The sequence below is a fragment of the Siniperca chuatsi genome, linkage group LG11 (genome assembly GCF_020085105.1).
Source record: "Siniperca chuatsi isolate FFG_IHB_CAS linkage group LG11, ASM2008510v1, whole genome shotgun sequence".
In the NCBI taxonomy this organism is placed as follows: domain Eukaryota; kingdom Metazoa; phylum Chordata; class Actinopteri; order Centrarchiformes; family Sinipercidae; genus Siniperca; species Siniperca chuatsi.
This window is the reverse complement of record NC_058052.1, coordinates 17,289,490-17,316,940: the sequence shown is the minus strand read 5'-3', so window position 1 is coordinate 17,316,940 and position 27,451 is coordinate 17,289,490. Positions and strand designations below refer to the sequence as shown.

The following is a 27,451-nucleotide window of genomic DNA, read 5'->3' as shown; positions in this document are numbered from 1 at the left end:
GTACGAACTAATCATTCTTTGATTCATCATGTGCTATATCAGCACCAGCTTGAAGTTATTATATCGCTAGGTTGCTGAGAGCTTGTGATGGCATTGTAATATTTCTGCCGCACAAAGAATGTACTGAAGGAGAATGTGTGTATCTGTTTCAGCAAGATTTCTGTCATATCTGGTTTAAGAGATTACAGTAGCATCAGCAAAAATAATGGACTTGTATTTCTACAGCTATGAAACCATAAAGTAAACATCACTCCATAAAACAAACAATTTTAACACTGTGGAGAAGATTAAGATTAAACAAATGGCAGGGATACAGTGCTGCAACACAAGCTTGTCCTTGCATAGCTGGGAGACAGAGGATGCAGACAAAAAAGGTTTTAATCAATTAGTAAGAAACGTGTCTGGCAGGGTACTGCATTTTCAGTCTCCCCACGTCTCTTCTCTCCATATTTGCCTGCTTATTTAAGGGATGGTAAAAAGCACTGACCACTTTAATATTTTATGCATTTTCCTTGCTCCCGACTAGTGGTTGAGTGAGGTGGGTTTTTCAGATGCTGATGTTGATTTTAAGAGGTATGATAGGTAAGATTTTTGGGGTCCTTTTCCTGTCCAGATATATTTGGTGTTTGATGCCTTGTCTTCTCTCAGACAGCAGAAAGGCTGAGAAGGGGACAGAGATGGAAAGAAAGAGGAGAGAAGACCTGAGCAGAACCAAACTCCAGCCATCAAATAAAGTTTAATTCTGTGTGATTATTTCCACAGAGTTCTTCTGAGTTATAAGTCAGCTTCTGGTAGCTCTGACCTAATTGCCCCGGCTTTGTAAACATTCATGTCTCTCATTGTTTTCTTTTGGCTTACATAGTAGGCTACAGTAGAATATTAATGGTATTCTGATGATATATGAAAGGAACTTGTCCTTTTCACCTCCTCATACCACTGAGACATATATTAGTATCTTGAAAATTTTAACCAATCACAAAACAATAGACCGCTGATCTAAGATACATTTATTTATATAGCATACAGATAATCAGTGCATTAAAAAAAGAGATTGATGCATCTTGGTTCGTCTAAGCCAATCTAGCTAATCTTTGGCTGCACCTGGAAGTTGCTTGATGTTTACCTGGATTTGTATTCTTCATATATTTGCCTCTGTTTACCTAATATTTTTTTACTATATATTATTTTTATTATTGATGTTTCTGTCTACCCTGTACATATGACATCTATTGCATGTCTATTTGTCCTGGAAGATGGATGCTATGTTTCCTCCCTTTTTTTCTTAACTGAATCTTTGAGGTAAATTTGTAATTTGTGATTTTGGGCTATACAAATAGAATTGACTTGACTAGAACATTGGCATCATGGGCACAAATAACTGCCCAAGGCAACCAGTGAGGGTATATAGGTGTGCTTTTGGTTCTTTGGGATTCTTGATGGTGCCAACAGCAAGTGCTCATAAAACAAAGTCATATGTTGGCTAATAAATCAGCCAAAACCAATAATTGGCAAGTCAGCATCTACTCCCTACCATGTCATCCTGTCATTCCTTGTTCCTCACCACCATCACTTGCTCTGGCAGTCTATATCATCAGAGGGAAGCTAATGATGATTGTCAGAACCTGCCTGGTTTGTTCAATGGTCATCACAGTGATGGGAAGAACACTGTGTCTAAACATATTATTACTGTTTGTCCATGTATAGCCTTTGCCCTTGAGAGAACATGAAACGCAAAAGTTTATTGAAGACTTTCATAGCTGCGATGTCCTTTTGATTGTGTCTCTTAGATCATAAGTTTAATAAAGCGTTTGATAGACCAGCCACTGCACACAAGAGCTTTGTCTCAATAAACTCTCAAACTGATATCAGCATTTGAAGAATAGTCCTTGCAGTTTGCCAGGGACTTGTTAAGTTAGTTAGACTGCAGCATTTTGTATCCATCCATTATCCATATCCACTTATCCTGTTCAACATGCATGAGAGGTGGGGCACAACATATACTGTATAGACAAACACATTCACACCAACAAACTATTTACAGTCTCCAGTTCACCTACAGTAATCTGCATGCCGTTGAACTTTGAGAGGAAACCAGGGAACATAGAGGAACGCAGACACAAGACGAACATGCAAACTCTACACAATTTCCTTTACCTATTTTCATTTCAACATCATGTTGTCAGTGGAACTAATGAGCAAAATGCTGTTGATCAATAATTTACTAGCCTTTCCATCCATCCATATACCTACACAACCATCCTTTTATCTAGAGTAGGCCTTGGTGGAAAAACCTCATGGAACCAGTCTGTACAAAAATAAAATCTGGACTTACGTTTCAGAGAGGTTGAAGACCTTCTGGGAATCCCCACTCACAATGCGGTATGTGATCGGGTCATTTTCTCTGTCTGTGGCCTGGGAGAAGGAAAAGAAAAGCAGGATCTTGAAGATCATATAGCACCATTAAAGCTGAAGGCTATGAGATATGACAGTTGATCAACAAGGATGCTGGACTGGAGTGAAAGTGAAAATGAAATGTGAGAGAAAAGAGAAAAAAAGTGTTGATTTTGTTGCCTAAAGCTTCATATACCATAACAATTTACTAAAATGTCATCACTTTGTAGCATCATACTGAATGCCTCATGAAATTCCAAATGTTTGTTATATGCATGTGCCCTGTGTTAGTGACTCACCTGCAGATTGAGCAGAATAGCTCCTATCCTCATGGCCTCGCTGACTTCCAGGCTGTAGGTAAAGAGAGGGAAGCGTGGGGGGCTCTGGTTGTTGGGCGGCAAGACCTCAATGTACACTGTAGTGATGGAGCTCCTGGCAGAAAGAAAAGCACACATCAGCCTACTGACAGCATCAGTTTCTCCTTGACAACCTGTTGAGCCGTACTGAAGTACCTTGCCCACAGCATGAAAGCGTGAACAATATTCATAATATATAATCCCACAAAGATCTCTTGTGTGGAGTTTTGATTGCAAAACAACAACAACAACAAAAAAAAAAAAACTCTACAGGTTTTGGTCACATTTCTTTTAAGTAGGATCTCTATCTGGTTCACAATTGTATCATGATTGTTTCTTTATACATTCTTAAGTGTCAAACACGGTGCATGCCTTTCATTCATGATTTGTTCACGAGTGAAAAATCCACTTGCTTTAAATCAGCCTGTTTGTTCTCAGTTGTTCCCAGCAGCCCAAATGAAAATGAAACTGACTGCACTGATCATTTATTCATTCATTGTGTGAGACATCTTTTGTTGAACTGCTATAAAGGTACATGTATAAATGTACCTGAAGATGGCATGTGCAGTGCAATAACCATTTTGCGTAGTACATTGTGGCATTATGTCAACCTGTAGCCTGCTGTAATTTGTTTTAATCCTGGGCCATTGAAATGTGTCTTTGCCAGTCTTTGTTTTACTTAATGAAATCAAAAAGGCCACCTATTCCACCCCCAAATAAACGATGTCTTATACTTAGAGTACAACAACAATGAATGAAACATCTCATACTAGAACCTCTACAGTGTTAGATGGAACAAGACCATCTGTTTTTTGACTCACAACAGCTTGTCAGAAATGTTATTTCTCCATAATTTAGCCCAGAGAAGAGTTTCCGTGTCATTCAGAAGCTAACTTGTGAATCAGTATAAGCACATATTAAATTAAATAAGACTTGTAAAAGGACACATGCTGGTAGCTCCCCTGCAACCCTGAAGAGACACAAAAATGAAACTGACTGGCTATGCTCTGGAACAACTTAGAAACAAATTTGCTCTTCATGAAAAAGTAATGAACTGCATATCACATGAATCACATAAATAATAAACACACTGATGCAGAAATCTTTTAATGTTCAAAGAAATCCCACATAAGAAGAGAGCTAGTCTAGGTGCAAGGCTACTGTACCTTCTCTGGGTTTCTGGTGCATTGTCAGAGGCCTTGACAGTCAGTGCGTAGGATCGTCCCACAGTTAAAGTGACACCAGGCGCCACAGTGATGCGTCCAGTGCGATTACTAATGATGAAATGTCCTTGGGCGCCAGCCAGTATCTCATAGGTCACCAGACCATTCAGTCCCTCATCAGCATCTGCTGCTGTTAACTGGGAGAATAGAGGGAGAGAAGGAGAGAGATACACATTATACAAATACTATGTTTATATTTTTATCTGTACTTTGTTGTTTTACAGGGGCAGTTCTGCACAGCTGCCAGCAACATGCTTACCGAACCAGTCAAGCAGTAAATATTTCTCAGTAGGGGGTTGGGACTTCAGTCGAGTTGCCAACCTACAGTAGAATCCATTTTAGTGGCTACCTAATCTAATAGATACATGACCTTTGTTTCATGAATAGATAGGAACAAACGCTTGGCATTTAGCTGAAAGTATAAATGCTACTGATGTTGTAATCTGACCAACTTTTTCTGCTGACTGCAATTTCCTCACTCCTAGTGATTGCAGTTTGGTGACCTTAATGATCAATAAAGTTTGGATTAGATGGAATTATTGCTACCATTTGTATGAGAAGGATTACAAAGTTGTGGAAAGACAGCTGCAGAATAGAGCTTTTTTGGAAGTAAGATTAAAAAAAGCATAATATTTAAATATATCATATCTTGCATACTTTTATCAAATGAATTAAGCAGCCACCATTTTCACCAATTATTTAAGGCATCCCGCTGCTTGTAATTATAAGCCCTCATGGTGTAGTTGGTTTCATATCTTTAAGGCCTTGAAACTTTAATCCAAGCTGCCCAGACCTCCTTTTTCATGCTCCTGACATTGGAGTAAAAGCTGTAGCATCAAATAAGCAGCAGCATCCTCAGGGGGCCTGCGGCTCTCATAAATGGCTTATAAAAATCGGTTAAGCGGTCATACTGAACATTCTGTGACCCCTGGCCTCATTTCAGGGAGGGCGAAACGGCTGGTTTTTAAGGCAGATTAAACTTGACCTTTTCAGCGTCTGACATTTTTTTGGAGAGGCTGTGCTAAGAGGACAGATCAACTGAAAGACTAAAAGATCATGCTCCGACTACCAAATAAGAGACAATGAAATGATGGAAGTCCCCGCATTAATAGATATAGTAGAATTGGGTTATGGATTTACATTTTTAAGACTGTGTGTGCATGTAAATGTGCCTGCGCATGTGTGTGCTTGCTTTAGTTGATATTAGCATGTGAATATGTGTGTTTGAAAAGAAAAGAAAATCTTGACCTTGAAAGCCAGTGCGCATAAAATTAATAAAAACATATAAAATCCTGTTTTTTAAAATCCTTTTTTAAACAAGGGGAAAGATTGATAAATGGCTATCATTGATGCCTACTGCAATGAATTAACTTCAATCATGATAGCAGCTGATCTACTTTGTAAAAGGTTTCCCAGGCCTGTGCACCGAGGATGGAGAGAAACATTCTCTCTGACTTGTCTGTCATGACTGCAGATGAGACGAAGGAAACTGTTCCAGGGGTTTGCCTGTCAACACAATACACTGTATTGTTGTGGCTATTTACTCTGAGCATGAAAGAACATGTGTCTGAGAGAGATGCTGTGTGACAGAGACAAAGACAGAGGCGTAAAGCAGACTGCCAGAGCAAGAGACCAAAACAGAGGGAGAAAGGCGAGAGAACGATTGTTGGATTGATTACCTGTAGTACTGTCTCCCCCGGCTGCATGTCTGTGAAGACTTCAACGCTGTAGGAGACCTTGGCAAACATGGGCGTATTGTCATTGGCATCAATGACCAGGATGTTGACAGTTACTGGCCTACTCTGCTGGACGCCATCTGATGCCACCATCTGTAAACACAAGAAAGAAAAATACGTATTATGGCTTTAGAAACCAAAGACAAGTAAACAAAGTCCATTTGTTGAAATAAATCACAGAAATTGTTTTTTTATTCAAGCTTATGCTTTCAGGATTGTTTTGCTTTCATAAGACAATGTGTCAAACTTCAATATGTTTCTACCACCACAACAAAGTTACTTACACTTTGCCTTTGTATAGGTTTATTTTTCGTTCCCTTAACATTAGAAAAGCCTTTACAGTGATGAGAAGGGAGAGCTTGTATAAAGCTTGACTAAAGGACAGTTTGCAAACTGTGCAAAAATGTGTCTCTGGCAGCTCTGATCTCCAGTACTTGGCAAGGGGGAAAGAAAATGGACGGAGAAGAACAACAAATGAAGTGTAGGATAGATCTAAAAAACAATTGTGGCAGCAGCAAGAAATACATGTTTCTGTGGGGGAAATTGCTTTTCCCCAAAAATTTGCACTCTGTGCTTGAATGGAAATGACATGTCTTGCTGGTTATACTGTACACTGTACATCAGGAAGGTGCCTTTAGTAGCAGCTAAACATTCACAGCGAAGGTGTTGTACAGAAACACATGACAACATATACGACAGCAGCTATTTTCTCTCCCATCAAACAGTGTTTCTGTTCTCCAGCCAGCCCCAGGAGAGCCAGACAATTTTTAGTAGCCTGGGGGGAAAACAGATTTGGATTTACTGAGTCATCACAACTGTATGTATAGACACTCCATACTTTATATACATGTGTAAGTACCGACACGTCTCTGCACAAACACACACCTACACAAAACAAACGTAAACAATGTCATGCGTGCCTGTTCATCTCTCTCTCACACACAAACAGTGAGAATTGAAACACAAAATATAATAGTCTTTGAATGCTGATATTTATCTAAATTGGATCTGTGTGCTCTCTGCGTATTTCTGCGTATCCAGTCCAGGATACGCTGAGTAATTATAAAATTGATTTGATGCTAGCGTTTACGCAAAGACAAGATTTCTCTCAATAACAATCTCTAAAATAACAATCTACTACATCTAGTAAACATTATGTTAACTCAGAAAGCATTGCATTCACTTGTAATGCCTCATAATATAGCCAATTCAGATTATTTCTCCAAGATGCCATTTTGAGTCTTATTTCTTGAGTCATGTATTGAACTAGCTATATGTAAGATTTGGACACAATGGCAGGTTATGAAACATCAGTGCGGATTTTGTACACAAAAATTACGTCATGGGTCAGATATTTTTATATATATTATTAATCCTTTTCACACCATGTCCACCCAGGTTAATTGCTTGTGTAGCATGTACTGTATACAAATATCATTGACGAGTCTAGTATGAGAGGTGGATTAAACTCTGATCCAAGTTTAGACTAGGTATGTGCTGGTATAAAATTTTCATGCAACAGGAATTAACAGGACAAAAACCTAAAACCATGACACTTGGATTTTGTTCAATGAACAGTAAATTGTATATGGCAGCTTTGTTGGACCAAACCTGGTTGGTTGTTAAAAGTTTAAGACAGTTGACTAGAAATTACTTTATATACAGTGCAAAGTCTGTGCAAATACTTTGTAGTAATTGTCAACTGCTGGGTCTTACCAGTGAAAAACATTTTAAAAAGACACCCAGAACATAATAGCGATGGACCGCAGCACAGTTATATCAGTGTCTTAATATAAGCCACTAGCACCGACTGCTCATCTGCACACCATCTCCGCATACTAGCTATGTTAGCATAGCAAATCATAGCCACAGTAGCAAGAGCCTGGTTCACTGGTCTTGCTGTGGTCACTGTGGTTTGGCTAAAATCAAACTGCAAGTAAAGTCAGGAGCGCTGTACTGTGCTCATGATATTGACGGTACTAGAAATTGTAAATGGTAAAACCAGTATACTGGCACATCTCTGGTAGAGACTGACATTCTCATGTAGGAGGAAATGATCCATAACTAGAAGCAAAGGGGTGATACTTTACTAACTGTAAAGATCAATATGCAAGTAGAGTTTTTTTCACAAGAGTGTGTGTAGAAGGGCTAGGTCATTACAAATACAACAACCTCTGAAGCTATCTAGCATTAAATGCACAGCAGCTCTCTGGGAATCATGTTCAACAACAACCGCTAAAATGATTCACCAGGCAATAAACATAATCTTTTATTCTGGGTGGAAACAGTGATGTGGAGGATGTTCCAGAGAGATAGAGAGAACAATGCTGCTGATGATCCTGGAAGGGAATTTCTCCTTTACATCTGATATTGAATGCACAAACCATTTTAAAGAGCTGAGGGGGCCGTGGAAATCTAAAAATGCACTTTATTGAACAGTCACCATTGCAAAGCAGAGGCAAACTGTCAGCTTTCACTGTAATGTGTATTCAGAATGGATCAAGCAGGAATGAATGTAGAACATGAATGGAAGTAGTAAATAGATAAACAAAACTGTGCATGTATTCTCTACACACACAATAAACATACCATACCTTCATACATTGTTGATGTCCACTTCTACCAACCCAACCAAACCCAGCATAACATCAGAATCTACAGTGAACTGAATCATCCCTGTTCAGAAACTCCTGTACTCTCTAGGGAACCATTCCCACTGAGTTCACTGTTGGTTTGCTCTCTAATCAAGAAGAATACCCCTGGATAGAAGGAGCTACTGTATTTCCCAAGATGCTGCCATTCCTCTGAGCAGTGCAGAAACAAGTTACTTTGGTAAACCAGGCTGCTGATGTCAGTGAAACAGCCGTAAAACTTAAATAAACCCACTAGCAACATCATACAATATGAAATTTTATAAACATCATAAAGATCATGAGTAACCCAGTTCAGATTCCTAATGGAACACAAATGTAGCTTTGGAGTGAGACTGAACCATCTCATATGTTAAAAGATTAGAGAGTTCCCACAGAATATACTCTTTATACATCTCTTTAAAGGATTAGTTTCACAATTTAGGAAAACGTTTATATTTGCTTTCTTGCCAAGAGTTGATGAGAAGTTCAATACCACTCTCATGTCTGTTGGATTAAACAAACCAGATATACCATATTTATGTGGTGCTGGTAGGTGGATTTTGTTAACTTTGGACAGAACAATTAATTTGATAATAATCACAATCACAATTTTGTCTTGATTGCCCATTTTGAAAGTTTTGTACAATTGTTGGAGTGAGTATGATTGTTTGTACAAGTGTTTGAGTGATTTGTAACATTTTTACTGTCGATTTTACAAGACGTGTAATTGGAGATTGAATTGAGAGAGCTCAAGGCACTGCAACTTAAGAACCACAAGCAAATAAATAAAACACAAGCAAATTAAGAAACACAATCATCAATTTGACAATGCATAAGTGACACAAAGAAGCATGCTGCAAATACAGAAGACACAAGCAAATAGAGATACACTGTACAACAACAATATAAGTTTCCAGGGGACACTAAAAACCGGTGAACATGCTATTAATTAGAAATAGGCTAACACTGGACAAACGAACATGATTAGCTCATTTTCAAAAATCATTGACAATTGGACAAATACAGCATTCTTGTTTTTAATGTCACCCAGAAATTTGCTGTCAAATTGATGGAGTTTCTAAATTTTTCTTGTGACTTATTTGCAGTTTTTTTTCTAAATGCTGCCTTTGTGTTGTCAAACTGAAGATGTGTTCTTCATTATAGGCATGCGTTTTCTTAAATTATATAACTCTGTATGGTATTATTTTGATTTTTACTTTAAATAAAAGTCTTGTATTTCTTTTTCAACTGAACAAAAACTGTAGAGGTCTGATGTGCCTTTGTTTGGCCTTTAGATGGAAATTTGTAAATTCAAGTGAACAGACTCTTTTACTTCACTGCTATTTGAACACTGATAAAGGTCATATAGCTCTAAAAGTGTCAGGTCAGCTTTGTATCTGCAAGTGCCTCTTGGTACAGAGCTAACCTGTGACTTCTATTAATATACACAAAACAGGAGATGTAGGTCACAGGGCTTTAGTGCTGTCTTGCAGATAGCTATGCTGAGTCCGAGGCCTACCGTGAAAGTATAGGCTATCTGCTTCTCCCGGTCCACAGGTTCGAGGAGCCTCAGGTAGCGGATTATTCCAGTTGGGGTCAGGCCAAAGATCGTGGTGTAGTCAACCAGGGTAATCTTCACCATGGGGTCTTTCGTCTTCCAACAGAAAATACACAAAAAGTAACACGTTACCATGGCGACATGAGTGTTTCATCAGTTTTTCCAAGGCCGCAGCTGTGGGGCTGAGAAAACCTATCAAACAGTACATTTTGATCTGCCAAAGAGTTGAAAAAGAAATCTGCTGGCAAGTCTCTCATCTGTCTTCAGAAAACAGTGGAGAAGGAGCTGAGGATGGAACCAGAAACCAATGTCTTTTTGACATGACTGTATCAATAAAGAAAGGAAGAGAGGAAATTACTTCTGCTAAATCAAAGTACATCTATTATTGCCCCTGTTCCACTTTAGGGAAAAACATCGACAACATTAAGCAGTCGTTAAAAAAATATGGGTTTTACAGCTTTTGTTTAGGGTGTCCAGATGCTATATAAGCTTGAAAACATTTTTTTTAAAAGAGCCATTTACCAAAGATGTGTCATCACTGCTGTGGTTAGACTGTGTTAACAAATAAACTTGGAGTCCATTGTGGTCCACTGCTGCGAGTCGGCTTCGATTCACATCCATCAATGAGTCCTCTTAAGAGAGTTTGGTAAACATTAGGACTGGATGGCTTATTGATTTTGTTATCTCTGTTTCCACTCCACTTTGATTTGTTAATCTTCTCCAAAGAATGAGTAAAGGTATATTTTGAAAGATGAACTAAAGGTAGTAGTCATTTGTTTTGGCTGTGTGTGCGATAGTGTGTTTTCTCCCATTTTAAATATAAATCTATCAGTTAGAGTATGGAATTTAAAGCGTTCCCCACTGCTGTGGGCAAACACACACAAACATGCACCCACACAATCATGCAGTTTGTTAATTGTGTCAAACAAATATGTCAAAACTCCCCCTTTATCCAACTACACACAACACAACAATCAATTAAAAAAACAAAACAATTATTTTGAAAGAGTAAAGTTGGTATTCAAAGAAAATAATTGCAAACGTTTTGACTTAAGTAACTGCAGAAACCACAGCAAAAACATCCATCTGCATATAAAGAAAAACACAGCACAGCACAGCAAAACACTCCAAACACACACTCCCATTAGGATACAAAAGTCAGTGCATCAGCGAGATTAATCTACTCACACACCGTCATTACTGGAGACCTGCTTAGTATTTAATTCACCGTTCACTGAATTTCTGTTACTTCATTTTGAAGTAACAGAAAACATATCATTTCTGCTGCTGTGAGCACACTGGAAAGCTCATGAAAATTGCTTTTTTTTCTCCTAAGCAGAGTTACAAAGTTGTCTCTGGCAGTGATGAGTGCTGTCAGTTTGTTTTTACTTTTCGCAAAGTGATGCATGAATTAATAGTAGGGATGTCCCGAGTCAATTTGCAGAGTAGGGATCAAGCTGATCAAGGCTTTTTTAATGGATCAGTTTTGGCTATATAAAACCTATCCACTTCTGATCCTTTGTTTATTATAAGTTATTGCGCTCCAGCTGTCAAAGCTGTCATATTTCAGTATGTACAAACCACTGGAACCACTTTCTAACGCGTAGCATGGCAGGAAAATAAACATCAGTTTCAATTAATGATATCCACACTGACATTGTGCCACAGCGAGCAAAGCGAGTCATTTTCAGGTACACCAAACAAATAAAACAAAACAAATGTGTTTAACCTTCTGTGTTTTGTTCAAAGTAGAGATGAAGAGAAGTTGTCTAAATCCTGTCCAAACCTTCCTGCCTCAACAGCTCCACACTGACACTCCTCTCTCTAAGGATATTATACAAACACTCTATGATGCTATACAAAATATTGTACAAAACCAATTAAAGCTGTGATGCAGGTTTAATGCAGAGCTGTTAAGCAGTCAAATCCCTTAATTGGTTTGGCTTTACTGATATAAATGTAGTCCTACTTTAAGCTATTAAGTGTGCTCAGTGCAGCTGTATTATGCAAGAAAACATAAATATTGGATTGATGTGGGTATCAGAAGATACTCAATATTAAATGGACTCACATTAGAGATTAGGAGTCAAACATTGATCGAGACATCCCTATATTACACTGTGTGTGTGTCATTGCATCTAAAAACAGCCCCTTTACCTACAGGTGTATCACTAGGAGCCAGCTACAAAAAGGAAAAAAAATACAGCAGGAAAATTACTCATGAACGTGTTACTTTCTGTGAATACACAACACAAACACATGAATAAATGTGGACCTTTAATCAATATTTAATCAATGCACTACAAGCGCTTTGTGTTTGTATGCACACATGCATGGGTGGACATGTGTAAAGTGTAGGCAACAGTGAGCATAGGCTGATAAAGGTGCTTTCTTTCTACCTCCTCAATGTCATTATCCAGAGCGATGATTCCCAGGGGGGCAGTGAGGTTGGCACTGGCTGAGATAGTCGTGCCCACTGGGGAGGACTCACTCACGTAGCCCTGATAGGTGGCAAACTGGAAATATGGTGCCTGGTTGTTTTCATCCAGAATTTCGATAATGAGGTTAGCATAGGCTGGGAGGGGGTGACCATTGTCCTGTTCAGCCTGAAGAAAGAGAGAATGAGAGAGAGAGAGAGAGAGAGAGAGAGAGAGAGAGAGAGAGAGAGAGTTCAAATATCAACAAGCCAACATTTACTATAAAAAACTGAAAACCAGTCAGCTGGAATTTTATAAAAGGAGTGCTAATAATGAGTTGGATGATGAGAGTAACACACTCAAGAGTGATGCTGTCCCAACTCTTATGCAGGCACAGGGACAAAAAGGCATAATTTCAGTGTCATTTCAATTACAAAAAGCTACATTGACTAAATTTAATCAGGGGTCCACTTAGGATTAGGCCTCAGTAATTACCAGGGCACTTAATGCAAATACTATCATTTGTAGGGGAAAGGCAGCAATTAGTGCCTCTTGCTACTCCGTCGAATGGGTGACCAATGATAGAAGGAGGCTCAATGGAAATATTACTGGCTGAGTCAGTGCCAAAATTAAACAATTAACTAGTAAAGGAGTGTACTAGCACTTGTTTCCAGTTTTCCATGCAGCATCCAGCCATAGAACACAACTCATTTAAATGTCACCTTGCAAGTCTGCTAAAGACAACAATGTAGGATAAATAGTTAAAATTCCTGAAACAGGTAATAGTCAGTTCTTGAGAAAACCAGCAATATTTTCCAAAAATCCCATTTCTACTACATGAAATCAATACACTGTCTCAATCTATAAAATATTACAAAACACTTGAACATGCAGTGTAATTGGACATAATAAATGTTACAACACAACTTACATATACACCCCCTAAGCTGTACACTCTTCCAAAAATGCACAAGTGAAATGTTGACTCACCTACATCCAATATCAGTTCGTATTTGTGTCACGTACAGTGGAACAAGTACCAAACTGTACTGCACAATCACCACAACATAAACATTCCTTCCCCTTTATTTTTACCGGAATAGTTGGTGGGTGAACATGACTGCTTAAGTAACATAGTACATTACCACAAATCAAAATGTGTTTGTCTCAGCTATTCAAACTGCACAAAAACATAAAGAGGCTGTACTTTAACCTGAGTTGCATCTGACACCAGCCCAGTGAGACCAAACCAAATGAATGTGGTCTGGTCAGGCTGTCACTGCAATCTTTCCCCTCGTAAGCACATATGTCACTGTTGGCCCCACACTGGGGTGCTTCAGAAACATTAAGGCTTTGAAAATATAGATGGAGAGGGGGAGTGAGGCGACATCAGTTTAAGCCATGACTTGGAACAAATTCTGCACATTAGCCTGATTTCACTGGGCTTGTGTCGCAGAGTGCCGATTGTAACAGAAGAATATAGTTCTGCTGCTAAATGGTAAAGTGCAAGGCCCAAAAAACAACAACAATTTCTTGTTTATTGTCTTGTGTGCACACCCTACGATTGTAGACCCCTGCTTTCACTCTAGTTGAGGTTCACACCTGTTTTTATTGCCATCACAATGTTATGCCAGACTATCTTTCCTGAACATCGTCTACCCTCTTCCCTTATCTGAGCGATAATAAAAAACACCCACACAGCGCTGACCCAAAGATCCAATCTGCTCACACAAACACCTGAGGGAAAAGCGCTGTCATTGACAGACAAAGTGTGTGCACCAGGATGTTCTCTCTTTTTTTTCCTCAACATTTACACGCACATTTTTGTCGAAGAGAGAGAAAAGACGTGGTGTAGAATTACGGTGTTCCCTGGTGATTTAGCTCTTTAGCGGTGTCCCTATTTCTGGGAGGCAGTGCTAAATGACCGGAGCTCCACTGCTACAACACACGGGCCTGCATGAGATTCACTGCTCCCAAACATCACTGTTTATCACTCAGGCTTGATTCTCCCGTCCTGACTCCATCGTCCTTAAAGTGTCATATTGTATCTCTTTGCTTTCTTTTTTCTGTTTAACCAGACATTTTCTCTCCATCTCCATCTGCCTTTGTCACTTGTCTTCATTTCATCTTAGTCATCTTGTATCCAACAACATGACTATGCTACATCAGGATTAATTAGACTTTTGAAGAACAGCAAATGTATTTTCTAAAATATGCTTGAGATGCTGCAGCTCATCCCACCATTCGCTCTCCTAAAGCATTAGCTATGTACACCACATACTGTGCTGCATCAGAGCACTCTCAAGATACCAAAGTATAATTCTCACTTCCCTGCCCCTCTGAGTCCTTGAGCAATGGTTCCACCCCCTCTCTATGACTCAGGTAGATAAGGCTCCTACCATCCTCCACACACACATCTCTCTATCTATCATGGTCTTTTCATGCTCCCCCTTTGAACTGTCTCCCTTCCTCTAGCTATGCACAATCTTCCCGAAGACATGCAAAATACCTCTTATATGATCAATCTCTCCTTGCCTCCTTCCTCTTGTGGAAATCAGCTCTCTCTATGCTCCCCAGCTATCCCGGTAAACAGCAGGTTACACAGTGCTCAGGTTAGTGATGGGTGGATGGAAAGTTCATCTGCACTGTTGCTCTGCACCAGCAGAACAGAGGCAATCCCTGACTTTGCTCTAAATTAGGATTCATGAGAACGCAGCAGCCTTTCCTGCTAAGTCCATAAATCATAACATCTTTTTCACTCCCATCTCCAAAGCAGCTAAAGGTAAGGTTAATGGCCTTCAGGACTGAGGTTATCTAGGTGGGGCGGGTAAGGGTGCATGCTTAAGTTATCAAGATATGAGTTAAACTTGATGCGGCAAGCGTTAACAGTAGCACTGCATTGAAAATGTTATTATTTTAAATGATTTTGCACACATTTGCCTTGCAATGGTATATATGTAGATATTGGAAAAATATTCCTATTAATGTTGTGGTATGGATCTCAAGAAAAAGTGTGCATGGACAGGTGTGAGTGAGCGAGATAGAGAGAGACGCATTTCATAATGCATAACTGAAGCCCAAAAGCAAGAAATACTTCAATGTCTGTCGAACCTGGCAAACAGGTTAGTGGAGGACTCAGTGTTTCTCAAACTCTTTCGGTTCACATCGGACCCGCGGTGGACACATGATAAATCCACTGTCAATCCTGTCACAGCCCTGATTCTCCCCTGTTCCAAATACCAAATATTTTTTCCACACAATCTACATTTTGCTTGGTCTTTACAAAACTATGGCATATATTGTCCATGTGTGGCCCGTGACCAAGGATGGACATTACTCCAGGCAAGGCAACGTACTACTACGCTACTGCGAGTGTTGGCTAAAAGTGGGTTGCTTGTTTGCACTAACCGTGAGTGTTTTCAAAAATACACAGGTCATGCGCAAATGCAATTTTCAAAATTCCTTGACTTTTCCAGGTTTTTCATGACGAACCTTGTACATGTTTTTGGATATTTGTAATTCATGCATGTTTAGTTGTTTACCAGCCTTGCAGGACTCTGCACATCTGTGAGCTAACAGCACCATCAGATCATTGCCATTTTAGTTTTGTGTAATTCTTCACAGCAGTCTCAAGTTGGTCCTATTTTGTTCAGCCTACTTATGGGCTTACATTACACTGCAACAGTTTTTTGTGGTGGGTTTAGTTTCGATCAAAAGTCACACAGTAAATCTTGTATCAGTATAGGTGACGTCCTCTTTAATAAAATAAAACTGGCACTGATTCTGTTAAGGCAACAAGTGAGGTGTGAATAAGTCAAATAGAATGTTATTGTTTACCTTGATGATGAGTGTGAAACTCTTATACAAGTCCCTGCTGATAGACTGCAGAACACGCAGCTCTGCAGTGGTTCTGTTCAGGGAGAAATACTGTGGATATGTGACTGGTTGACCTGCAATGAAGATTAAGAATATTCACAGATTTGGATTCAGTGCACTTTATGATACCATCAAGAACACCAGAATGAACATTCAGAAGTCAAGTCATGGCATAACAGCCGAGCCAAAAAACATTAAATGTGTAAAATCAATGAAGATACGTGATGAACCTACCAACCAGGATGTAGTAAAGAATGCCAGGTCTGTCTGATGGAGGCTGTATGTTTCTGTCCATGTCCACAGCCCGGATTGGAGGGGTCACATTCAGTGGGTTCAGTTTGCTCTGCAACAAGGGGTGGGGGAGTCAGTCAACAACACAGCAAGACAATCAGATGCAAATCCATTCATTTTCTGTTGACTGTGTAGTTGTAGCCTATAGCTGCACAGATATTGTCTCTCAAAATAACTTTGAGTGTTTCATTATGCAGAGACAGGAATTTCAGCATCTTATGAAATGGAAAATTCCACTTAGAAAGGATATCATCTACCCTGGATAACAGAAAACATTTGTGCTATATATTAATATTTTGGCTGCTGTATAATCTTATGTGACATGTTGTATATTACTTGCAGCTCTGCTCCTCCAGATAAAAACAGCATTATATATAGAGAAACTGCCCTGGACTCTCTTCCTGGCCCATTAAACTGTTTTCTGCTTTTAAAGGGGATGAGAGGAGCTGCTGTGATTGGGCATTCTTGAAGGTTGCCCCAGCTCCACCTGCTGATACTATATTCCTCTAAATAATGTTTGTGCCGCAGTCTTTTCTCCACATTGTGCTGTGCTTTGCTAAGATTGTACTTGTGCCTCTGGTCGCCAAAGCTGCAAAAATTTGAAAGCTGCAGCCATGTGTGCTTTCCCCACATTTGTGTTAGTAGTTACACTTAATCTCAGGCCAAAGTGTCTTAATCTTTGTGGTTTATTTAAAAAGGCTACTAACACTGAATATTAGGACAAAAAGAATATTTCTGATATCCAATTGAAGAACCAAATTCCTGATGTAGGCTAGTGCCTTAGCAGGCATTATCAATAGCACACTTATTAGGGTATTTAATTAATAAGCCAGTGCTATTAGATCTATTTCTCATCAGCATGCTCCTAAATATGCCTGATAGAGTTCTACATCAAGGATAATCTGTTTGTGGTGCTGTAGGCTGCTTTTCCTTCTCTTGCATAAACAGACACCATCATCACTAATTACCCAGCTCTAACTCTACACTTTTGCACCAACATATGGCTAAGTGGGAATATGTTTAGCACATCACATTTCTCTCCTTATGCAAAATGCTTCCATATGGCTGATATAGTATGTCTATATGTATGCTACGAGGCCAGTGCTAAACTTCCTTAGCATAGACAGGCACATGGCTAACAGCTCTCTGGCAGGAATTTACCCTCCCTGAGGGGGTATATTTATATCCCTCAGCTCTGGAGTAATCCTTACACCCCTCCCTAACCAGCCCTCTCGCTTTTACAATGTCTGGAGGTGCACTAAATCAAATCCCCCTAGCTCTGCACAATGATGATTAGCTATAATACCCTCTTCCAGCAGTCATTATCCAGGGGACTCCAGAGCCCATATTATATCCCCCCAGGGCAGAAAATAAACACAGATCAACTTAATAATGCCTGTCTCGCCATTGTGATTAATTACAATACACTCATCAAATATGAGAAGACAAATCTCCCCATGGACAGATATGTTAGCATAATGGTTACACTGCAGAACTGAGAAAAATCAGAAAACTGCAAAGCTAATGTAGGCCATTTCTAAAAAAACTGTTGCAAAATTAAATGGTACTCTGTTTAAGGAAAGTAAACGGAAGAGAATATGAGGTAAATGTTATGAAAAAGACTTAATACAGAAACAATATTTTGCTAAATGTATAGAGGAGACATTCTATTAAGAGTAATGTAACTGTTTACATACAGCAAAAGTAAATGTAACATCGGACCTTACTGGCATGAAGCTTTAGGAGGATGAAACCATGCAGTGTTTAGAGGGGGAGAAGCACGAGGATAGGGAGAAAGACCAACATTTTCTCACACTAATGAAAAAGCTTTGGTTTGTGTAGCTGGTGCTCTCAGGTCCTGCATATTTAGCAGTCTGCAAACCTTTTATCATAAATTATACATAACATGAGAAAACTGGAAAGTCTGGACAAACAACTGTGACTCACTATGGCTGCTCCCCCTTCACCATAGCTACAGATACACAGGCAGATCACTCCCTCGCTCTCTAGGCCTCAATCTATAACTTTGGATTTTCTCGACCAATCCATATAGCTCCCATTGTGTCATTATTGCAGGCTTCTGTGTTGCTTGTGTTTAATCTCTCTATCTCTGTCTCGGTTCAGTTTAAATCAGTTCAACTCATGTTCGAAACATGTCAACCCAGTATACTTAACCCATACTTGATGGAGTCTTTTCCCAATACTACCTTCTCAGCTAAGTGCACCAGTAACATTACGGTATTTTTTCACATTAACCACATACTGCATAAAACTGAGAGTAAGTGTGAAAATAATTATACTGGCAGGGCAATTTAGTTTCTAATTGTCACCTCTTGTACTGTGTCTTTGGACTGTGGGAGGGAACTGGAGCACTCAGAGGAGACCCATGTGATGACACGGAAAACATGCAAACCACACAGAAAGGAGCCGGGCTGAGATTCAAAACTATTTGGTCTGAGGACGTCACAATGCCAACACCAGTGGAGTCCAGTCCAGTAAATCCAATCAAATCCAATTCAATTTAATACAGTTTAATCCTAGTCTAGTCTAGACTGCTGATGAGGACTGTGTTATATAGGTGAATTCTCCAAACCAAGCAAGTAGGTAAACCTTGAGTTGAACTTGTTTTGACAACTGCTGTTTAATAAACTGTCAGGCTAAACTTCAAAATGAATGAAAAGTCCTAGAGGTGCCCTGAATCATGGGATGTTTACACATCTACAGTTCCATGGCAACTGATCAGACTCCATCTGCTGATGGAGATCATGTGATATGATCGCTCCAGAACAGTACTGTACTAAATAGACCTTTAGGAGGTGAGATTGTTTAGTCTAGTCTAGACCAATTGAATATTTCAGTCAGCTCAATTCAGTTCAGTTTGAATCAGTTCACTTCAGTTAAGTTGATTCTAGTGATATTTTCATGCATAGCAATTCACAGTAGATACAGATTTCTTAAGACATAGATACACTGTTTATAGGTATACATATAATTTCCATCGGTGCACCACTTGTTTTCTCCACCTCAGAGTCTTTATCTCAGCTGCCACACCATCTCCCACTCTATTTTTCTTGCTTCTATGAATTCCAGTGGTGTTTAGCTGTCATCCCAGGTCAACTCAGCCTTCAGCTCTAATTGCTGGTCCAACAGACCAGAAAATGCCCCTGGAATTATGATGCTGAGACAAAACAGCAAAGCTTACTCTGCCTCCATGTGTTGAGGCAAAAGCAAAGTGTAGGCTATTTAACAGGTGTGGCATAGTTTAACATTTAACAGGAATGCACACTTACAGCACAACTGTATCACAAATCTGAATTATGTGGCATAGTGCACATGTATACACAGGATGACAGATAAAAAGACAACCTGCATGCATGAAAATACAAACATGCACATTCTATTAACAGGAGGAATTCTGTTAAAATGACCTTGTGGAAGAGCAGGGTGTTTCACACTTGCCTGTCTGCCTGGTTCTTACCGGTTGAGTGCCTTCAGGGATAGCAACATGGTAGGTGAGGGGGTTGCAGTCGCGGGTGCTGTTCACCAAAACACAAGGTAGGAACATGGGGCCCAGGTCATCTCCATCCAGAACATCCACAGTCAGAGTCGTGGTAGCCGTTAGTCTGTTGGGGGGGTATGGAGCGCGGTCCTGGAAGATGAGCAAATGCTTTCCACTTTCAACCTTCAAACTCCCACATGACTTGTTGGTTTGTGCACTGGGGCTACACACTGCTTGAGCTAAAATCAATATAGCATGTTAAAACTGTGACAGTTTTCACAGTTCCTATTACAGTGGTGACCGTTACGGAAGCTCACAGTCATGCATTAATTCTGTCGTTATTCTTCATTTGTTTGCCTGAAGGAAAGGGTACTTCTGCTTTAAGTAGAACATTATTGAAATATTTTCTGCAGTAAATAAAGTGTCTTAATAACATTTTTTTATACACTGCATCAATACCAGCTAAGGAAACTTGCTTTTACAACAACAGACCATAATTACTGCTAAATAACACATGTATTACCTTAAAGCAAAAAGGAAGACTTGTTTACAGTATATCAAGATTGTAGTAGTGTTTTAATATAAAATTGAAATGATAAATGGACTGTACTTATATAGCCCCTTTCTAGTCTTTCTGACTACTCGAAGCACTTCATAATGCATGATGTTAGATTAAGTTAGCTGCGTGATTTGCTTTATGTTTTGCTACATAATGAAATCATATCCTTGGCAGCGACCTTGTCAACTGATACTCCCACTCCCAAAAAAGCTCCCACTTGTCCATGTATTTGAATGGAAGAGATGTTATGATGCAAACAATATGTTCAACATCGGACCACTTCAAACCAGATGGAACAGCACTACTCCTCTATATTCTATTAAACTTTTTCTTCTAAAGGAAATAATTCTTGGCACTAAAACATATCTTTACAGCAGTTATCCATAAAGATTCCCCCTTGTGGTACTGTTGTATCCCAGAGTGGTACCCTGGAGAAGTGAGCAGCACAGGACTTCAAAGATTTGCGTTGTCAGTGTAATTTAACACTTGACACAAGCAGCGCAGAGTTCTAGTAAATACCATGTCTTCTTTCTTTCTCTACTCTGATGTCCTCTTGCAAGAGAAAATGAAATCTCCCTGGAGGACTTCTTGCCAGGCTAAAGGGTTGAGTCTTTTGCTCCCTCATACAGGAAATGGAGCGAATAGGAGATGGGATTGACTGCTAAATGATTATCTGTGCTTTGGTACCTCCTGTATTGTATAGTATAGAGTGTAATATTTGACCACTACTTGTTATGGTAAAGTGATTATTTAATCAGTGATTGAGAATCAATTATAATGATATGAATCATGATAACTGTTTGCAAAGAGGTTCTGTATATTGAGACTCTCAGCTTTCAAACAATAAGGCTTTGAGACATCCAACACAGTCCATATAGGAAAGGAAAACTCTTAGATCCCAGCCTGGGTGTTTCTCTAATTGAAGTCAAATTCTTGGCCAGTGGCTTTGTGGTGGCCCTTGGTCAACAGACATTTGCTGCCTAATGGTTAAGGGTAAGGACCAGAGAAAGAGCATAAAAATGCCATCATTATAATTCATACTGGCATCATTAGGATGACTTGTTTTACAATATTTTCTCAGTCATGTCAGTCAGTCAGTCAAAACTGAAAATGAAAAGGATGGTTTGCTAAATGATGACAACATTTAAAAAAAAGAAAAAGAATATACACCAGACCTTGCCTTAAAACTTCACTCAGGAATAGAAATTATGTAGTGTAAGGACTTGAACTCATTGAAGCAGCAAGCTATTGACTTTGTGTTCAAAACATCCACCCCCTAAAATAACTGAAAGATCTGAAATATGGTGAAAACACTGTTATTCTCCAAGAAAAAACAGGTCCTTGAGTGTTGAAATTCCATGATCCAAATGAAAATTTGTGAATACAACTGCTGTTGTATTCAACAGCAGTTGTATTCAGTTGATCAGCAGTTGATGCAGCTACTGAATACAATGCACATCTCGAGATATTGGTTAGTGGCAGTAAAAGTTCTTTACCCTCAAGGTCAATGCTGAGGTAGACAATCTCAAACTAAATATACAAATCAGGGCCTGTTTATTATTTGTTTGATATTTGGCACTTACTGGTCTTAAATCACTTAAAAGTGATTGTGCTTGTGCATTTTAGCCCACTTACATTGGCTTGGACCAAAACCAGGTAGCGAGTTCTCTCCTCATAGTTTAGCCTGTCTGCCAGGATAATGTTTCCTGAAAGGGTGTTTGCGACACTCACTGTTCTGTTAGATGCCTGAAAGAGAGAGTCGATAAGACAGAAAGAAAGGTGGATGTGAGCAATAAGTCATGATTGTTGAAGAAATTTACAATGGTGTAGAGGGTGTTTATCATGGCGTGACTTGTCCATATACCGGGTCATTGGGGTTGTAAAGGACGCTGTATTCTATATGTCCATTTGGCCCATCGTCAATGTCCGTAGCGCCATTATTTCCTGAGAAGCCAGTGAAAATGGTCGTTCCAACTGGTGTGAGCTAGAGAAAAATATGAGAGTGGGAAAAACAAAAGTAAACAGCTCAAACAGCCCCCTGTCTACTAACAGCAGAGAACCCATGCATATAGCTATTACTGTTGCCACTCCACCCCATTAGTATACAAAAAGAAAAAAAATATCAAAAAGGGGAAATATTGCAGTCAGCAGCAGTCTCAAGGCTTACGCACACTGCTGACAGAATAACAAAAAGTAAGTATGAGAACCACTGCTGTTCCCCAGAGCCCTCAGCAAAGTCCTCAGGACCAGGCAGTGGGCAGGAGAGCTTGTTCAGGGAAGAAGTTGACAGAAGTGTAGAATGACTCACTATACTGTTGAGGCAGCTGCACATGGCTATGATAACACACTATGACAGGAATTTCGAACACAACGCAATGTACATAAAGTGTGAACAATGGAGACAAAAGTCGTGGTTGTCTAGAACTCAGTATGGAATTATCCCTTGATCTCAAAGCACATGACTGTAAAGTCAGAAATTAATTATCTTGAATCACTGCAGGTGATGCAGGTTTGTTTTGGAGGAAAAAGATTGCCCCATCTGGTGCTCACTAGATGTATATAACTAAATGCAGAGCAGGCTGCAACAAAATTCCTGAATGCTCTCCTGACCTGCAAACTGGCAGGTCAGGAGAGCCGTGCTGTTCTTGTCAGCCACAGTGTGGGAAAAAAGATTTTACAGCCAAATTGTACAGAATTGTTGTAAAAGACAACAATATTTAAGCTGCTAGTATTTCAAATATCAAAACTGAAACATAACAATAAAGTGTAGTTAACTAAAAAATAACTACTAACTACAGTAGGCAGGCAGTCAGATAGTCAAGGTCCTAAATTTTGTCATTTTGCACCAGTGGGCTCAGATGCAAAGCAACTATGTGTGGGTTTTGAACATTTCAGACTTTGGCGACCCCACTGATAGTATCAAAAACTATTCTGTGGCAGACAGCAACACATGTCACTATGCCCTATGCCTAAGAAACCAATAGATAGGCTGCACCACTTTTCAATGGGATTGGCTCATATTTAAAAAAACAAAAACTTGTGTGATCAGAATAATTTAAAAGATGCTACAACAACATTACAATGCTGCACATACTGTCTTGATTTACAAACCCTGCACAGCCAACAACAGGAGTTACCTCGTTTACTGCAACATAGTAGCGTGGCTGCTGAAAGCGAGGGGTGTTGTCATTCTTGTCCCTCACAACAATCCGTACCTCGTGCAAAATGACAGTACCAACCAGCATATTGGTGCACTGGACTTGAACCACAATGGTGGTGATGGAGTTGGGGGGCTGAGAGAGAGAAATGAAAGACATGTCATTTAAGTATTACAACTGTACAGTTGTGGTATATGTTCTAATTCCCTTTTTCCCAACATACAGTCCAGTTGACTGGGGTTACAATAAGCTATTGCAAAAGTTTTTTTCTTCCCAATAATATCTTACATTTTATATAGAATAATATATGTACTTCATCAGAGATGATAAAATGAGAGCTCAGCTGACCTTTACTGGTTTCAAATATGTCCAGTAAACAAACTACTTAACCAGCACAGAAAACAAACAATACACACGAATGATGCTCAAAGCAAAAAGAAAGAGCTGAGGGAGGTTTTGGCAGAAATGTCTGTTTACCAGCATCCACCAGTATTGTCATGACAACCAATTTACTTAAATCAACTTGTTTCTTGGTGGACAGTATCCTGACATTAAATTCATCCAGTCTGAATCTATGTCAGTCTTGTTAGAAAAAAACAAGACTCAAACAAAATTGCTATTCAATCCTCTTAATTATATTACCTGCATAGTATCAGAGCAAACAAATCATGGCTATTGTTATTTTAGTTTAAGCTAGGCGGCGCAGCCTGATTTTGCTTTTTGAATATTACATGTAAAAAATTATTAAAATGCCTGGTCAAACAGAGAGCTGTGAGTCGTGTGACATGTTCTGTTCAAATGTATATTGTACAGCAGCTGCTTGTCTTGTTGCCAGCACTACTTGTCAGACATCATCTGTATTTAGAAACAAGGATGATCTTGCCATATAGTGTAATGCAGCCTGGCTAGCTTCTCCCTCTCTCCTTCTCACTTGCAAAGGTTTGACTTCCATGTGCTCCTCCACTGTTGTCATTTCTCCTGTTAATAGGCCATATTTCTGAGATACTGAGTAGCTTCATGTCCAGCTCCCTCCCCTTGGTCCTATAATCTAACCATACACTTCAAAAACAGTTTCTTTCCCACAGCAGTCACAACACTAAACACCCAGTGCTAACCCCTGTGCACCTCACATCCTATACTGTACCATTTAGACTGATCTATATTCACTGCAGGTTTACTGGATACCCTGGATAACTGAACTGGACATATTACATACAGACACAGAGCCTGCATTTATTCATTCATTTACTATATTTAGCACTAGGGATGAATTATCATACTACACTGAAACAAATGACCACCAACTCTGTTGCTACATTATATCTTAGTATCTTTTCCAATTGTAGCTAAACAACAGTGGCATCATAAATTCAGATTTGTTATTAAAATGAAGGAGCAATGGACCAATGATGTAATGGTAGAAATTAAACTGTTATTGTACTATTAAACTCTAGTAAGAATCAAGGTTAATTACCTTACTGTATTGATAATTGTAATTGTAAGCAAGAAAGATGACAAAGAACTACAAAAAGGGAGCAAAGTGACAGTGCAAAAAGAGTTTTTGGAGTATCCTGAGAAACCTGCATAAGCCCTTATCCCGGTCTTGAGAAACCTGGATATGCTAGCTGAAGTACTCTGATAGAAATCAGGATTCTGTGGCATGTAAAAACCTTAGCCAGGTTTCTCATCATTCTCTGCCATGTGTGCAGGTGCATCACCTCAAGTTATGTAGAAGTTAGTCAGTAAAACAACAAATATGATGGTAAATAATGATGCATTGATGACAAACAAGCTGTAAGAAAATCTGACTTCAGTAAAGCATTTCAGATCATGATGTTAATGTCATTATTGCTACTGTTTTTCCATTACCGTTGAACACATGGAAAAGCTAAATCCAGCTAATCATTCTGCAGTTTATTCTCAGCCGTTGCGGTAATTCAGCCAGTACAGAAATGAGTGGCTAAGACATTGAGGAATCAAGACACACAATCAGGAACCTGGATAATGTTATGACCATGTATAGAGGGATATGAATAACCAGGTTTCTCATATTCCATGTAAACGCCATATCCCAAATATGATCAAATATATAATAATAATATAATATAATATAATAATATAATATGATTTTAATTCTGCAATACAGTACAATGCAATCTGACATACCTTTTGCTATTGATTTGGCTCGATTTTCAAAATGTTCAGTGAGAAGAGCTAAAATGACTTCTTGACAATTGAAAACATAATATTCTATTTAACAGCTTTAATTCATAATTATATTATTTTAAAGGGTGTTAAGGCACAAATCAAATGTTCTGAAGCTAAAAGAAAACTAGTGACTGCTTCTTCCTGTGATACAGCTGATTTTTGTCTTCATATCATGACTACAAGAAGTTTTAACATGTTCAAAATTACAATTATATTTCTCTTTTGAAACTTTTGTCAATTCTACTGTAAAAAAAAAAATCCCGTAACCATAACAACGTAAATAGCTAGTTAAAATATTTGAATATACTTAATTCCTTCTTCATCCCTTGAATCACCTCCCACTGGCCTCAGAAATTATAATAATGATGACAATTACTGAGTTTACATGTCATTGATAAAAAATAAATGTGAGAAACTGACTCAGCTATGATTAAAGTGTAAACAGATATTGTGTGTGTATACAACACTTGATCATGGCCATAAGAGCAGAGACCACACAAGGACACAACTAGCAAGTGTGAAATACTCCAGGACACAAGTGTGACTTTGTCACTACAGATCACCATCCTTAGTCCTGTACTCACATCTCTGTCCAGAACGCGTCCAGTGCTGTTGAGGTAGAGCCTCTGTCTAGCTGGTTCCAGTATCACCCAGTACTCATAGTTGTCAAGCAATGTCAGCGAGATGGTTCTGCCTGGGTCTTGGGCATGGCCATTTATCTGCATGTTTTCCACCAAAACTGTACCTGTGAAGGCAGAGAAGTCTTCATTTAATAAATGTCCCTCTTGTAGAAGGACATTCACCATCACTATTTTATTCTTACAAATCAGGTGGTACAAAAGACCTGTTATTGACAAAATGTTTTGTTGTAAAAGAATACTGAAAAGCAAAGTCACTGGATGATGAAGGTCATATTACTTCAGACAATCAGCTGAAATGAAAAGAAATAAAAAATAAAAGAGCACAGTTTTGTTGAATAATAATACTTATTTGAATGAAGGTTTTATAATATCTAATACAGAAGCAGTGTAATTTCTGTGATCATTTTCTGTGTAATATGCTTTTTAATCTTGTATACATTTCTGGCATTTTTAAAACTTTCAGGAGAAAAACTTGCATGATTTTTAAAATGTACTCTTACGCTGACCACTAAACAACAGCCTTACAAAACTTTGGAAATATTGCCTCAGATCTCTGTAGACTATTCCACACCTTATATGGGCAAATCTGTATAATTTAGAGTTATCGTCCTTCAGGACACCAACACTTTCTGGTTTAAATTCAACAGCTTTTAATCAGTGACTAATTAAACTTTGCCACAGCAGCCCTCTGGGACAACACTTGCCTGTTAAATCTGAGGATTGCTTGACTCCTAAGTGGCCAAATTAGTGGATTTATGAAATAACTGGAGGTTCACTAAAAAAAGAAAAGCCAGGAGGAGTAGTGGTGAGGTATTTTAATTGAGATCAGTGGTGCAAAAATAAATTAAAAGTCATACTTAAGTTAAAGTAGCCCACATTTTGCTGGAAATGTCTCAGTGAAAGTT

At 38.9% G+C, this 27,451-nt stretch overlaps 1 protein-coding gene across 4 annotated transcripts in view; it reads right to left on the bottom strand.

The window, feature by feature from the left end:
• Positions 1–27,451, bottom strand: part of pcdh15a (protocadherin-related 15a) — a 217,209-nt gene that overhangs the window by 90,010 nt on the left and 99,748 nt on the right. For 3 of the 4 annotated variants that reach the window (XM_044214750.1, XM_044214751.1, XM_044214752.1), the window contains exons 5-17: positions 26,490–26,650; positions 23,677–23,832; positions 22,404–22,523; positions 22,175–22,285; positions 19,960–20,130; positions 16,425–16,533; positions 16,152–16,264; positions 12,297–12,503; positions 9,859–9,993; positions 5,650–5,799; positions 3,914–4,107; positions 2,691–2,823; positions 2,333–2,412 (exon numbers count right to left, since the gene is read on the bottom strand). In XM_044214750.1, the coding sequence (XP_044070685.1) occupies positions 2,333–2,412; positions 2,691–2,823; positions 3,914–4,107; positions 5,650–5,799; positions 9,859–9,993; positions 12,297–12,503; positions 16,152–16,264; positions 16,425–16,533; positions 19,960–20,130; positions 22,175–22,285; positions 22,404–22,523; positions 23,677–23,832; positions 26,490–26,650 (1,840 nt within the window). Of the gene's footprint in view, positions 1–2,332; positions 2,413–2,690; positions 2,824–3,913; positions 4,108–5,649; positions 5,800–9,858; positions 9,994–12,058; positions 12,080–12,296; positions 12,504–16,151; positions 16,265–16,424; positions 16,534–19,959; positions 20,131–22,174; positions 22,286–22,403; positions 22,524–23,676; positions 23,833–26,489; positions 26,651–27,451 lie in introns of all 4 variants that reach the window. The other variant, XM_044214749.1, reaches the window with a different exon arrangement.